The sequence below is a fragment of the Dermacentor variabilis genome, chromosome 7 (genome assembly GCF_050947875.1).
Source record: "Dermacentor variabilis isolate Ectoservices chromosome 7, ASM5094787v1, whole genome shotgun sequence".
Taxonomy (NCBI): domain Eukaryota; kingdom Metazoa; phylum Arthropoda; class Arachnida; order Ixodida; family Ixodidae; genus Dermacentor; species Dermacentor variabilis.
In genome coordinates this window covers 152,207,480-152,221,709 of record NC_134574.1, presented here as the reverse complement: position 1 = coordinate 152,221,709, position 14,230 = coordinate 152,207,480, and the positions used below count along the sequence as shown (strand labels likewise).

Here is a 14,230-nt window from a genome sequence, read left to right as displayed (position 1 = left end):
CGCGTATTCTCTTACCCGTATTTGTTTATGTACGGCGCAGGTCGTCGCGCCTTTAATGTCATGCAATTGTTCATGCTTATGCACTACGCCGGTGATAGGCTATGCCGGAAAGCAAATGACAGTTTATGCGAACGTACGTCGTTGAGGACGTTGACGCGATGACGTGCCAAGGACGAAGGAAACGTTCGATGTTTCTCGAGGAAATAAAAGCGAGAGGAAGTGTACGCAGATAGAAGTACGACGCGAAGGACAGCGGCAAGGTTGACCAAGTCTGGGTCATTCCGCGCCAAACGTCCCAGACTTGGAAAGTGACCATCGGCGATTCTCTTGGAGAAACACTGGGCTGTTTGGCGATTTTGTGAAAAAAGTTTCACGAAAAAAAAATTTTTTTTTTTGGTGACGTAGGTGCAGTTCGCAGTTTTCGCGAGGAAGCAGAGAAGTTGGTTGGAGGTAAATGTTCTTGATTCGAGCTTGAAACTAGGTACGATGACAAATATTTTAGAATAGTCGACTGGCGTGGGTATTTCACGTGACGTAGTAGCTGAACACGTTCATGAATTTCTCGCGTTTGTTTGAGTCAGTAAAAAAACGAAAAAAAAATTGCCTTTCCAGAAATGTTTTTTTACCATAAACGTCGTTGACGTTTCAGCCACAATACTTCTTTTTTCTATTTTGTCCCGTTGCTATAGTTTATGCTAAATAAGTAATGTTCGACTATGAAATCAAGTACTTTTACAGACAATTATTTCCGAAGATGCCAAAAGTCACTTTTTGACGATGTTCAGGCCTGAAGTAGGCATTAAGGCCCTCCAGATGAACCTACGCGATATACCTCACTATACGGACCAACCTTTCATAATGTTATCTAAAAATTTTAGTTTGAGTAACTTTTACATGATACGAGAGCAAAATCTCAAATCGCCAACCAATCTCACTGGTAGGCACTCCCAAACCGTCTGAACTGCAGAATAACTATGCACCGCCAGCTACTTTTCTGGCGCGCATATGCACTGTGACAATAGGCTGTTTCACATGGCGCGATTTTTAGCGAATCCCGTCGCTCAGCCACCGCCGCGACTTCGCGGGCTCTCCGCGACTGGTTTCCAACAAGTTGGTCGCCCCGTCGCTCAGTCGTAGCGATCGGCGCGATGTGGGAAGGGCAAGGTGTTTCACCGTGCGTTGGTAGCTCTGTGGAGAAATGTCGCGCGTCAGTTCTAGCTATGTTTACGGCGCGCACTCACCAGCGTTTGCGGCTTAGGAGCTTCATACATGTTTTTTTGCTTTCGCTTACACCATGTTCTTTTTATTTCACGATGCAGGCATGGATACTTTGTGAGCAGGAGGCAACCCTGCGCATCGCTGCGACGGATATCGCGCTGCCGCAAGCGCATATGTGAAAGCTGCGAGCGGAAATCGCTCTGCGTTGTGCGCGGCAGAACGATTTTTCTTTCGCCCCAATCGCGCCTTGTGAAACAGCCTTATTTCTCAAGCTAACGCGTGCTGCGTCGCTTGACATCAGTACAAATACATAGAAACCGCGTATTTCCGGCAGTGCACTTCTAATTTTGGAGGCTCGAAGCAGTCTAGAAGGCGACCACGGCATACCATATGTGAGCTTTTTGCTGTGGCTGACACGGGAGACCTTAAACTCATTCGGTCCTACACGGAGTCAGAATAATCCCACAGTCATTTCTTCGCTGCTTTACACCAAAACGAACATGGCGTTTGACCAGGTGCACGGATACTCATAGCAGGCTGTGAGCCCGCAAACTGAAAATTTCTTAATTTCCTTCTACGCCATGGTCAACAGCTGGCGCAGAGTGTCGATGATTCAAGTTGTTGCATAACTCGTAGCCTGCTGATACGTTGTAGTTACAAAAACAATGAATCCCCGCCGTGCACAATATATCGTGTCTGATAACTATCCGCCCCTGACGACGACCTCGAAGCAGTGGTGGTTTACTTTCATCGCACAAATATGTTATCGTTGAAAGTAATTGCAGGGGCATCAACATTCACACAGCGTAAACGAAAACTTTACTGTCACTTACCGCGCACGAAAAAGCGTGGGCCCATATTTCATGCATAAAGATTACAAAAGCATAACAAGAATTCAGTTGTGGTGCGCCCGTGGGTTGCAGTAAAGATGCAGTAATTAGAATAGTATTATGGGGTGTTACGTGCCAAAACCACTATCTGATTACGAGGCCGGCCGTAGTGAGGGTCTCCGAAAATTCGGACCACCGGGACTTCCTTAACGTGCGCGTAAATCGAAATACACGGGTGTTTTCGCACATTTACCCCATCAAATAGACACAGCATATTGGTAAGATTGGTTGGGAACTTGAAAACGTTTTTTGCCGCCTCAAGTAAGATTTACTCGATTTGAAGCTTTTAGATAACGGGCTGAAAGGTTGCTGCAACTAATGAGCTAGCTCACGTATTTTGATCTGGAGGGTCTTAATGCCCAGTTCAAATCTGAACTTAGTCCAAAAGTGTATTTTCGAGAACTTCGGGAGCAACTTTCTGGAAGTATGCTTACCTTTATTCTCTAACATTATTTCTAGCAGGAACAATAGCTACTTAAATAAACGGCAAAAAACTAGTTTAGCTGAATCGTTAACATCTTTCTGAAAAAGAATTCTAAGAACGCACCCACTCTTTGCTTTCTATTGAGCCAATCAAACGCAGAAAATAGATAAACGTGTTCACTTACGAGGTTACACGAAGGAATCACGCCAATAGAATATTCTGAAATAAGATTTGTACCTACATCCGCACTTGCGTTAAAAATAATTACCTACAACGAACACTTGCCTCTTCGGGGAAGACTTCAAAGAGCATATACGTCGCCAAAACATTCTTTTCTTGTGAAATGTTTTGACGAAACGTCAATAACACAATAGCCAACTAGCCCAAATTTCTCCAAGAGAATCCGCGGTGGATATTTTTTGATGTCTAGGACGTTTCGCGTGAAATTCATCCGTTTCCTTTTTGGGTCCAAGGCCTAATGGAAAATGGCGCGCACGGGTACGTGCTCTCGCAAGCACGTGCTCTCGGGCGCACTTCCTACGCGGCGTCACACATGCGCCAGTCGTCTCAAAGAGCTGCGCTAGAGAAGGGCACAAGAAGAAAAGTGTGCGCGCGTGAATGCGGTCTAATAGTTAGACTTTGAGCATTAGGCTGTTGTGCTGGGAGACCGAGCTTCACTGTCGACATCGGATGCGAACTTCTTCTGAAGGCAACGTCTTCCTCATTGAATTACCCCCATTTTTGCCGTATATCGGTTTCGAGCCGCTTTCACGTGTCGATACCCAAAGCAGTGCAGTGAAAAATGTGTGTAGGGCCGTCCCCGAAAACAGTGCAGCCCAAAACTGTGGACCGTTCTCCTAGGTGTGTGCGGTGTAAAAAAATGTGGCCAGATCTCGAATATAGTGCAGTCAAAAACTCTAAACAGTCCGACGCTCTCGCTATACTCACGTCACGCGAGGGGGGGCGCGATAGAGTGCCGCGCGGTGTGGTTCCACTCCATTCAACCATGACTCGCCCAGGCAGACATTGTCTCTGACTGGCTTCGACTGGGGGTGGAATCGCCTTCCAGCTGTTTATTTTCTCTGTGTCTGTGAGCTACTCGGCAAACCAGTAGCAGAAGCCGCACTCAGCCGCAAATCGCAGTCAGTAAGTCCGCGAGAGCTTGAAAAGAAAGCTTCTCAAGTACGCTGAATGCGCTCAAAACGCAACCCCGCCAGCCGCTTGTCAGCAGTATCAGGCTACAAAGCTGTTGGGGTAGCACGTGCAGAGTCCTCGGACCATCGTCACGAGCTCTCCGAGTACAGAAAATAAATTGAAAGTAAAAAAACAAGTCTACGTTTGGGTGTGCAAACGGCTGTTTTTGACGACACTTGAGGATTCCCCTCGAGAGGGCAAAGCGGGTTTCTTGATCCGTTATCCTGCTTCAACATGTGTGTTACTCTGAAACAGCGAAAGGTCAACGTACAGAGCTCAAGAGCCACACGTGACTTTTCTAAAAAAAATGCACAGTTCCGTCCGAAGGTGAAGCATTTGAAAGCGATAGCAAAGGTTTCTGCGCTGCACCGAATGGCGCGAAAAGGAGCAACGGCGTTGCAGGCATCCCATACGGTGCACGACGTGAGACATACGGAAAGCCTTAGCCGGCGCGTAAGGAAAGGATTACATGGATTTGCCTTTACGTTTACTGTCCTTTCGGTACGCTCGGACCAGCGTGTGCGCACCACGCTGTATTTTGACTCACAGCTGCGCAGCAGAACAAGAATGTGTGCGCGCACAACGCTCACGGCAGCAGCGGAATCTGCACAACGCTGTCCTGGCTCGGGCAGAGCCGCTTGATTGCCTAACACGTTCATTTTACTGGTAAGATACGAAGATGCCTTAGTATTAACCACATGTATGAAAAGGGAAAAGGGGGTGCGTTGCAAGGAGTTGGGGTTTTTCTTTAGGCAACGTGAGGGTACGTCAATTTTTGCGCGTACGTAGAAAAGCACGGCCCCGAACAATGTTTCTCGAATGCCTGGACCTGGTGTAAGGCCCAGTCACGAGCGCAGCTCCGTGGGCCTCAGTGTCGCAGGCAGTTTACTAAGGGCTTATGTGTCGGTTCTGTTGCAGTCCGGGGCAGGTAAGGAATAGGTGATCAATGTCAGAGTGTAAGGCGTTTTTGTGCACAGTGAGAGCGCCTGACGTCGCTCTTCGAGATAAGGCCCGCTCTGCGATGCGAGGCGGACCTGCTGAGATTCCCATGCATGACAATGGACCGATTAAGACGGACGGCGCTGCTGCCTAGACAAATTTTGTGGGAATAGTTCTTGCAGGGCCGATTGAGCACGACTGGAAGGGGCGTCCACTTGGCTTTCTTGTTTGTGCAGCCAAATGCAATGTATGTCTCTGGAGACATAACTATCTACGCGCGGGCCCACGCAGGCGCGTCGACCTTTTGACGGCCGGAACAACGCAAATGGTGACGGCGCAAAACTCCTTAGTGTCTGTATGATCGCTATCGCAATTAAACAGACGGTAAGGGTATAAGAATAGCACTGCTTTCTTACATGAAATAAAGAAGCATTTATCGCCATTCCCTTATCTAAGTCCTCGGGAACACTCGGGGTGACGCATTTTGAGGCAGGCAACCATCACGCATATGTGGTTTGTCGTTTTATTGCAGCCATTTTCTTTCCGTCTGTTTATGTCAGTATACTTATATGAATCGACAACCACGCTGGGTGATTCCACGAGTGATCAACATGGGTAAAAAAGAAATACACATACTACATCGCACTGAATATTTTACATTTTATGCGCATATCACTCGGTAGCACAAAAGTGAATGTGGCTTTTTTGCCAAATGAATATTTTAGGAGGAAAAATATAGCAAGTCTTCAGTGTGGAGGCGCCTATTTCATGCACAAGGCATTCTCAAAAATTCAAAACAATGTGAACTACAATATATTACAGCTGCAAAGAATAATTTTTTTTCTGTAAAACGTAGTAGACGTAAAGAAGGGTCTGCTAGCAAAGTTTCAGGCTTCCGTGCTAAACGGAAGTGATTTAGAATAACTGCTTAATTTGCTACAATTTTCTGAAGTTGCTATATTTACGATTTTTTATCAACTAAACCAATCCATGTAGCCTTTTGAAATTTGGTGTACTGTGAGGCCTCAACCTATTCAACTATTGTGCTGAATATTGTTGCTGCATCCTAAATTACCATTTGTACAATTCGCCTCAAATGTGAAGTTTTGGCGAAAATGAAAATGGCGTTATGCACGGCATAACGAACAGCCTGCGACGTCGTGATGCGAATCAAAACACTGTATAAGAAGCAGACATGATACCAAACGCCGCAACATCGATTGCACTGTGTTGCTTCAAACGCTGCTCCCCTGCGCGGGCTTTCATTAAGCGAGCGAGCGGCACTAGTTAAACCTGAATTACTGATCGCTTTTACGCCCCGCTATGTTGTTGATCGTGTGGGTAGATGAAACTCATTTTAAGTAACAAACTTTCATTTCCAGTCCAAAATCGTTGAAGTATACTATCGGAACATGCCCACGTTTATCCAGTGTCCCGATGACGTGGCTCCGTCTTATAGCCGTGTATGTGTTACGGTGAACTAAGGCCATGGCGCACGAGTGATCGAGTTGTCGCTTCCACGGTAACCGACTACCAGCATGAGCAAAGTGCAAAATACGAAAGAAACAACTGGACAACCAATGTCCTTGTTTTTTTTTTGTGGTTTTCTTTTGTCCTTGCCCTTTTGCTCACGCAGCTCATCTCGCACCACGAACTAAAGCTACTTCAAAAACACATTGAATGCACCTCCGATAGACAAATCTTCGTGCAGTTTGAAAGCACACGTGTCCTGTGCTTTCATTTGGCCTTGGCTCTATAGTTCACTGTAAACCTGGCGCCGGTTACCACTAGCTGTCACACAAAGCTAACTACTCATCCGTCGTTCACAGTAGAGAAGAGCATATATCCCCTTACAAGCTTTGAAATAAAGCGGGAAATGTACGAGAAATGCACATTACTCTGCAAAACAACAAAAAGAAATACATCTTTCAGAAGCCAAACATTTGAATAATTGTGTGCACGCGAGTACTACGCTATCGGCTTCGCTTTTAAGTACATTTATCAGCTTGTGGCTCCATGTCGACCACGCATGACACCCAGAAAGGCCCTACAGCTCTTCTCTTTCAGTATCAGAGAAACGCTGACAGCTGTGCAAACATGTCTAGGAAAAAAAAAACATTGTCTCAGTGGCACTTTCTTAGGCATAACTGGAAGCAAAACAATATTTTCACCTCGCTACTGCACTACTATGGCACGAGCGGTGCCATAGCCTTCCAAAACGCTGCAGGTGTGTTTGTCGACGCTTTTTTATCTCTTCTGGAGTTTTATCTTCAAGTCACCGTCATCAAATTTCATGACGAATTTTGTGCACGAGGACAAGGCGTTTGTATTGGCTCCTGTGTTGCTCCTATGTTTTGTAAGTTGTTTTTATCTACTACTGACGGTGCCTTACACCAAAATTTTAATGGGTGGGGGAAGGGGGGGGGTCAGGTTTTCAAAGTTATTTAGGTATGTTGCCGATTTTGTAGTAGTTTTTAAAGGAACAATTAATTGCATCATATCAGTCCATTGTTGACAAAGTTTTCGCGGCCTTTTGCCGTTTTGGGAAGGGATTGGTTTTTTTCCCACGAGGTACTTTCATGCAATTCTTTGTAATTTTTAGATGTTAACATCCCCTTGCACATGGGTCACACCTGTATTCATTCGCCTCGGACAACAAAGGAATTACTGCCATATGAGTGATCACAAGGTAGTTAAGAGAGCCATTACGAAACATTGCCTTGAATTCACTCTTGTACGGTCACGGCCACGCGCAATGCAGGCAAGCTTTAAAAATCAATTGGTTCGACTGTCTTCCGCTGGCTTTCCCCGCGCGCTCAGTACCGCCGCGGCCGAGTCGCTCCTTCAGAAATTCAAGAGCCACGAATACAGCAGAAGGGCTGAGCAAGCGTAGAGAACGGTGAGGCCGGAGGTCTCACCCTATATGTACCGTGCAACCCACAACTTAAACAATGTTGAAGACAGACATGGGGTGCCAGCCGTAATCTCTGCCCATGCAAACTCGCCCAGCTGTGTCCTTGCATACTTTCCGATGGGAGCAAGAAACATGACCTAATGTACACGCCAAGCCATACACAAAATACGCTAATAAAGTCGTGTATGAATTTCCGCTGTCTTGCGGTAAGACATATGTCGGCCAGACTGGGCGATGCGTAAATGAGCGTGCGCGCGAACATGAACTGTCATTGAAAGGTAAAAACGAAGCACATTTGCCTAAGCACTGCAATTCACAATCGTGTGAGCGACGACTGGACAAGATACGGATTATTGGAAGAAGCAAGGACACCACGGCACGTGAATTGTTAGAGGCGTTTCATATTAAAGAGGGAGGTTCGTCTTGTACCAGCGACACATCAGCTTTACTTTTGCGTACAGAAAGAAGGTTCCTTGAAAGCCGGCTGTGATCAGGGTGTTGTGCCATAGAAGCTGTTTTTGTATGACGCGCAATCAATCGCCTGCGTGTATTTACTGCATTTTATGCAATGAAGAATAAACAGTCAAAAGTTGGCGCTCCCCGTGTTCCTTTCCGTTCTTCCTTGTTTGCGCCAAGCGATCATACTTATGCTCTACTCAGCAATATGAACCGACTAGTTCAGCAAGATGTACTTCTGGCTACTGCTCTGTTTTAGGGCTATTGCCAATATACTCGACGCCATAATTCCGCTCCAACTAAAGGTTAAACACACACACAGACGCAAGGAGATATTCTGATTTCAACATTGCTATTGACTGGTCGTTTAAAAGCTAAAGCATGTCGCGGGCAATTTAACGACAAAACTAACTTGTTGCTTCGTTTCCCGCAGGGTCGACACCTTTGACGTGGAGCCGAGCGAACAACATTGAGCAGGTTGGATCAAACCAACTAGAACACGAGGACGGCGGAGCATCGTATTCGTGGATTCACCGAGAAGCGTAGGACCGTCTGTCTAAGCTGCCATAAGAGAATGTCGCGAAACACAACCGATAGCACCAAATCTATCCGGTGCCTCACATGAAGCTCACTTTGAAGGCCCGACTAACTTGAGTCGCTCTGATGTGTCTCGTTTGTCAACAATAACGGGCTGCGCCGACACTACACGGAGATACCATGCCTCGATTTGCGATAGAGTCATTGCTCGGCCTTATCAAAGCGCTGATGGCCACTTATGACGTCGTGACGCTACCAGTCTACGTCATATTCCAGAAGCCGTGGGTCTGCTGGATTCGAAAGCATGCTTGCTTCGCCCAACCAATGATAGAAGGTGACCCGACGTCGCCATACAAGCGTGTAAAAAGTTCGGAGTTAGAAATGCTCAAAGGCGTTGAAACTGTAGACGAATTTACCCGCAAAGCCATTCATGCGTATTATCGCCGGCCAGCCATTGGGACTCGACCTGTATTAAGCTGCACCGAAAAGGAGCAATCCTGCGGCAAGGTGTTCAAGCAGCTCATTCTAGGTGACTACGAGTGGCTCACGTACGAAGAGGTGGACCGCAAGATCGACCTGACGGCTCGCGGCCTCCTGTCAATAGGCGTGAGGCCTCGCCAGTGCATAGCCATCTTGGCCGAGACGCGCGCCGAGTGGTTCATAACGGCGCAGGCTTGTTTCCGCACCAATGTGCCACTTGTTACTTTGTACGCCACGCTTAGCAACGAGGGGATTGTGAGTGCCATCAACGAGACCGAAGTGACGCACTTGGTCACCTCCGAGGATCTTCTGCCCCGCGTGCTAAACATCATGGACAGGATGCCGTCGCTTACTCACATCGTCTACATGGAGAGCGCTCAGTCCAAGTCGTCATTGCCAGCAGCTGAAGGCCTGCAGGTAGGCGCCGTCGTAACCACAAATAATTGCATTTACTCGAGAGGACACTCCAGACAAGGACGACAAAAAGCAGTTGCATTGTGTATCGTCTTTGTCTTGTGTGTCTTCTCATGGTTGTTAACTGTGCTAAATGCAGCTCAAAATAAATGACAATCAATTAGCCAAATTTCTCACAAGTGAATAGTTAGTTCCTTATGATGCTTATCTTTGCGTTTCGCGTCTTTCAACAGGCAGACTAGCACCTAGTATGCTGCAGTATGGCAGTCCGGGAATAAGTGAAAAAGAAAGCCTGGCTACTGTATTGTAGCTTGGATATATGACTATTTAAATGACGTCTTTATAGAGAGAGCGCGGATAAAGAGGGAAGGGATCCCATCTAGGTTGTGCTGATTTTTCGTCGTTTAACATTTATTCCAATATTATGTATGCTCGCGGCTAAAACGCTTAAAATGCGGTAAACAGAGGTGCAAGGATCAACTTCACCTTGTTGAAACAGTATTGATAGCGCATTTATTTTATTCCGGAACAGTTCATCTGACTTTCTCTAGGCATGCGTCTCGTGTGAGCGCCTAGGATGTTATGACTCAGTGCATCACTAATCACAGAAACCCTTCAAAGGAAAGGCGTTTAACTTTCCCCAAAAATGGCTATATCTAAACGGTCTTTTGAGCGTGCAAAGATATCGTAGAACTCCCATCGGAAAGCAAGGTCAAATAAACCGTGTATCCAACCGTCCTTTGCACACTGACAACCATGCTGGAAATTGGTTGCGGCAGTTTGATAGAAAACAGCCATAGTGAAACATGATTGCCAACCACGAAAATCTTGCTTTCTTCCGTTGCAGGTTATTCCTTTCCGAAGCCTTGGAACACTGCAAACAGAATGTTACACAGAACAAAGCCCGCCTACCAGGGATGACGTTGCCATCATCATGTACACTAGCGGCTCTACGAGCGCTCCAAAGGGAGTCATGGCCACGCACAGGAACCTTATGGCCACAATAAACGCCTTCGGCATCCTCTGCAGGAACTACGGGGTTGGAACAACCGAAGACACCTACATTGCCTACCTGCCTCTAGCCCATGTGCTCGAGCTCTCTGCTGAGACAGTTATGTTCGGCATCGGTTCCCGAATAGGATACTCCTCTCCGCTCACACTCACCGACAAGTCCCCAGCGATTGCCCCGGGTTGTCACGGAGACGCGATACTATTGAAGCCAACCACGGTGACTTGCGTGCCTCTCGTAGCAGACCGATTACGCAAGGCGATTAACGAAGCGGCCGCTTCCAAGGGTCCCTTCTTCAGTGCCTTCTTCGACTACGCAGTCAAATACAAGAACTTCTGGCTGGAACAAGGCTTCGACACTCCTCTGCTCAACCGTTTCCTCTTCAACAAGACTCGCCTCGCGCTGGGGGGAAGAGCAAGGTTCGTCGTGAGTGGCTCTGCGCCGCTGTCCAGCCACACTCACAGGTTCATGCGAGCCTGCTTGGGCTGCCACGTCGTCGAAGGATACGGCCTCACTGAGACGACCTCCGCGGCCACCGTCATGGAACCCGGAGACATGAGTACAGGCCGCGTCGGAGCACCTCTTTCAGGCTGCTACGTTCGTCTGGTCGACTGGAACGAAGGCCACTACAGCACGTCGGACAAGCCGAATCCACGCGGCGAGATCGTCGTGGGGGGCGACTGCGTCGCCAAGGGCTATTTCAAGAAGGAAGAACTAACGAGGGAGGCGTTCCGAGAGGAAAGCGGAATCCGCTGGTTCCACACAGGAGACATCGGCGAGATCTTCCCCAACGGCACGCTCAAGATTGTCGACCGCAAGAAGGACCTCGTCAAACTTCAACACGGCGAATACGTCGCGCTCGCCCGCGTCGAATCCGTGCTCAAGGCGTGCCCGCTCGTAGACAACGCGCTTGTGTACGGCAATTCGCTGCACACGTATCTTGTGGCTCTCGTAACGCCAAACTACGACAAGCTCCACGCGATCGCTCGCCGTCTCGGCAAAGAAGACTCCGCTACCCTTAGATCGTTGTGCGATGACGTCGAAGTGTGCAAGGCAGCCGAGGAGTCCATCCTAGAGTTCGCCCGCGCGAGCGGCTTGCAGAAGACCGAAGTACCTTACAAGGTGAAACTGTGCGCCGAAGAGTGGGTGCCCGATTCGGGACTAGTGACACCTACGCTCAAGGTTTGCAGAAAGCCGCTGCAAAGATTCTACCAGAATGACATCGACGCGCTGTACAAGGCGGGAGAGGAGAGTAGACTGCGCCACGTCTGAAAATTCGCGACTATTTGTGGCAGAAACAATTCCAGATGAGGTTGAGTAAGCAATGTCGTCGAAACTTCAAGTTTATCTTCAAGTTTTTCTGTGAATGATGAAATTGCAATTAATTTGTATTTCGCAGAAAAGAATGAAGGCTCTAGGTCCTCGGAATTGTGTTACGAAATAAACGTAGCAGTATTTTAATGCTGATCATTCCCACCAAGCAAGCATAATCCAAAGGACCAGTGGAGTCGTCAAGGTGCTCGCGCTGAAAGGCGGGGATTGTTGCGGTCCAATCGTCAGTTATAACAGATGCTGTGTTTGATTTTGTTGCGCCTAAAGGTAAGCCAGCCCGTAGTATAAAAGTGCAAAATTTACGTTCGTTTCCTGATGTTGCACGTGTTGCAGAATACATGTACGTAGGTACTTCATTGCTGATTGTACATCGTGCGTGCGGAGCTAAGTAAACGTTGCTGTTGTGTGGAACGCTAGGATAATACAAGGCGCTTCGCTAATGTGTGCGTACGCCGGACACTTGGCAATGACAGAACGTGAAGAGTGAAGAGCAGAAAATGGTAGGCGTAAAGAGCATGTGCGCAAAAATAATGCGCGAAGGTCGCGGGCAGGTATGAAAGGCTCGCCAAGACATTGGCTTTGATCTGTACAGCAGCAGAGTGAGGAAAAGCCTTAAATCGATCTGTCCGTAGCGAAAGAAGTCAGATTCAGTTTTCGAAGTAGACTGCTGGCACTGATGAGCAGTAAAATTTACACACGTTAGATACAATGCAGTGCTATCCTTCATTATCTCGTTATCTGCAGTGGTTTAGTACTTAGATCGGTGGGCTCCCCAAAAAGTAAGGCGAAGTCTAAAAGAAATGTCTTCGGAAATGTCTGGAGGTCATAGAGCATGTAATAGTTTTGTTTCATGATGAAGTCAGACAGAAGTACTAAGAAGTAATAAAAAGTAATAAAAGAAACTCTCGCAAGTGTTTCTGAGTTGCCCTCATTGAACTGGTTCAACAGGACGTCGCAACAGATGGCATAAAGCAAAGAGGTTGACAGTGAACCAGTCGCCGCTGGTAAGCTGTGTGCGCCCTCTGATGCCTGCACAACTGGGGAGATCGAACTGCGCTGCACTTCTTTATTACCACGTCTTCTAATAATTTCTTTGAGCCCTACAACTTCGTTTAATCACTTCCCTCGAAAGTTGGGCTGTGTACAATGCCATTCGCGCTAGAATTCATTCAACGTGCTTCCTGTGCATCGAAACTTACCACACACTTGGCAACAGAATACAACAAAGTATAACCTGGTCTCTCGAAAGACAAATTTTATCGTCGAAAAAAGAACAGCTTCTCTGCCGGCAAATAAAGAACGAAAGTCGGAACGCTGCTGTCGTCCAAGTAAGTGACTGGGCAGGTGTGCTCAGGCAGATCGTCAACACTATTGATGACCCACCTTTGTCGCGCAGGGGCTTCGGCCTTGCATTGCGAAGCCCGAGGGCGTGGTATCAAATCCAGGCCGCGGCGGCCACATTTCGACTGGGACGAAATGCGAAAACGCCCCTGTACCGTGCATAGAGGGTGTGCGTTAGAGAACCCCAGGTGGTCGAAATAATCCCGAGTCCCCCACTATGGCGTGCGCCTTGTAATAATAGAGTGGTTCTTGCATGTAAAACCAGAATGTACTTTGTGTCGATATTAGTGCTGCTAAAATGACCAGTTCGTTGTTGGACTAATGATCAATGCGGCCCACTCAAGAAAAAAAAAAGAAAAAAGAAACACGCTTGCGAATGGTGCCTGTGCCTCCTCTTCGCGTAACGTCGCATCTTTTCCGCCGACAGCATGAATCACGAAAGTGAACTAGAAGTGCTTCCTGTCGACGTTGTTTGCTCGCCACACCAATCAGAACAGAAAGCCTTTCGGGCCCAGCCTTGGCACAGCTGCACTGTCAAGTGAAGCTGCCAATGTCGGTCGCTTTCCCCTGCTTCGCATCTTCTTGAGTCAGTCGGACATATTTCCCTGGGACCTTCTTCCCTCCTAGATATTTACAGGCCAGTAGATCTTTACTTGCTTTGCACAGCATCAAAAGGTTTGCCAAGTTGCTGAACATATTAAAAAAACTGCCATTAGGCGAATGCGTTGTGACCTTCGGGGAAAATTGTATGTGTTGTCAAATACCCTGTGAAATATTAAGCTTGATGCGAGCTACGCGCAAATGCTATGTGAATTATATGTGCATATTTTTAATATTGTTGTCTTTTGTAAGGCGAGCCGAATGGGAAAAGTTGGCATTGGCTATGCATGCCGACCTATCCTACACACACGTTAATATACAATAAATTCATAAAAACAACACAGGATAAGACTGTTGAGTTTATTTGTTATGGCCAGTTCATCATCTCAAACCGAATGTTGAGTTTGTGTGTACATCTTTGTTATAATGAATGAATGCTGACCGGCTCCGAAACTTTCCCATTAATGCAGTCTCATGTCTTG

At 47.3% G+C, this 14,230-nt stretch overlaps 1 protein-coding gene across 4 annotated transcripts in view; it reads left to right on the top strand.

The window, feature by feature from the left end:
• LOC142588167 (long-chain-fatty-acid--CoA ligase 4-like) overlaps positions 1-12,723 on the top strand; it is a 37,645-nt gene extending 24,922 nt beyond the window's left edge. For all 4 annotated transcript variants that reach the window (XM_075699674.1, XM_075699673.1, XM_075699671.1 and 1 more), the window contains exons 2-3: positions 8,469-9,469; positions 10,314-12,723. In XM_075699674.1, the coding sequence (XP_075555789.1) occupies positions 8,753-9,469; positions 10,314-11,747 (2,151 nt within the window). In that variant the 5' untranslated portion in view covers positions 8,469-8,752 and the 3' untranslated portion in view covers positions 11,748-12,723. The remainder of the gene's footprint in view (positions 1-8,468; positions 9,470-10,313) is intronic.
• The last annotated feature ends 1,507 nt before the right edge of the window (positions 12,724-14,230 follow it).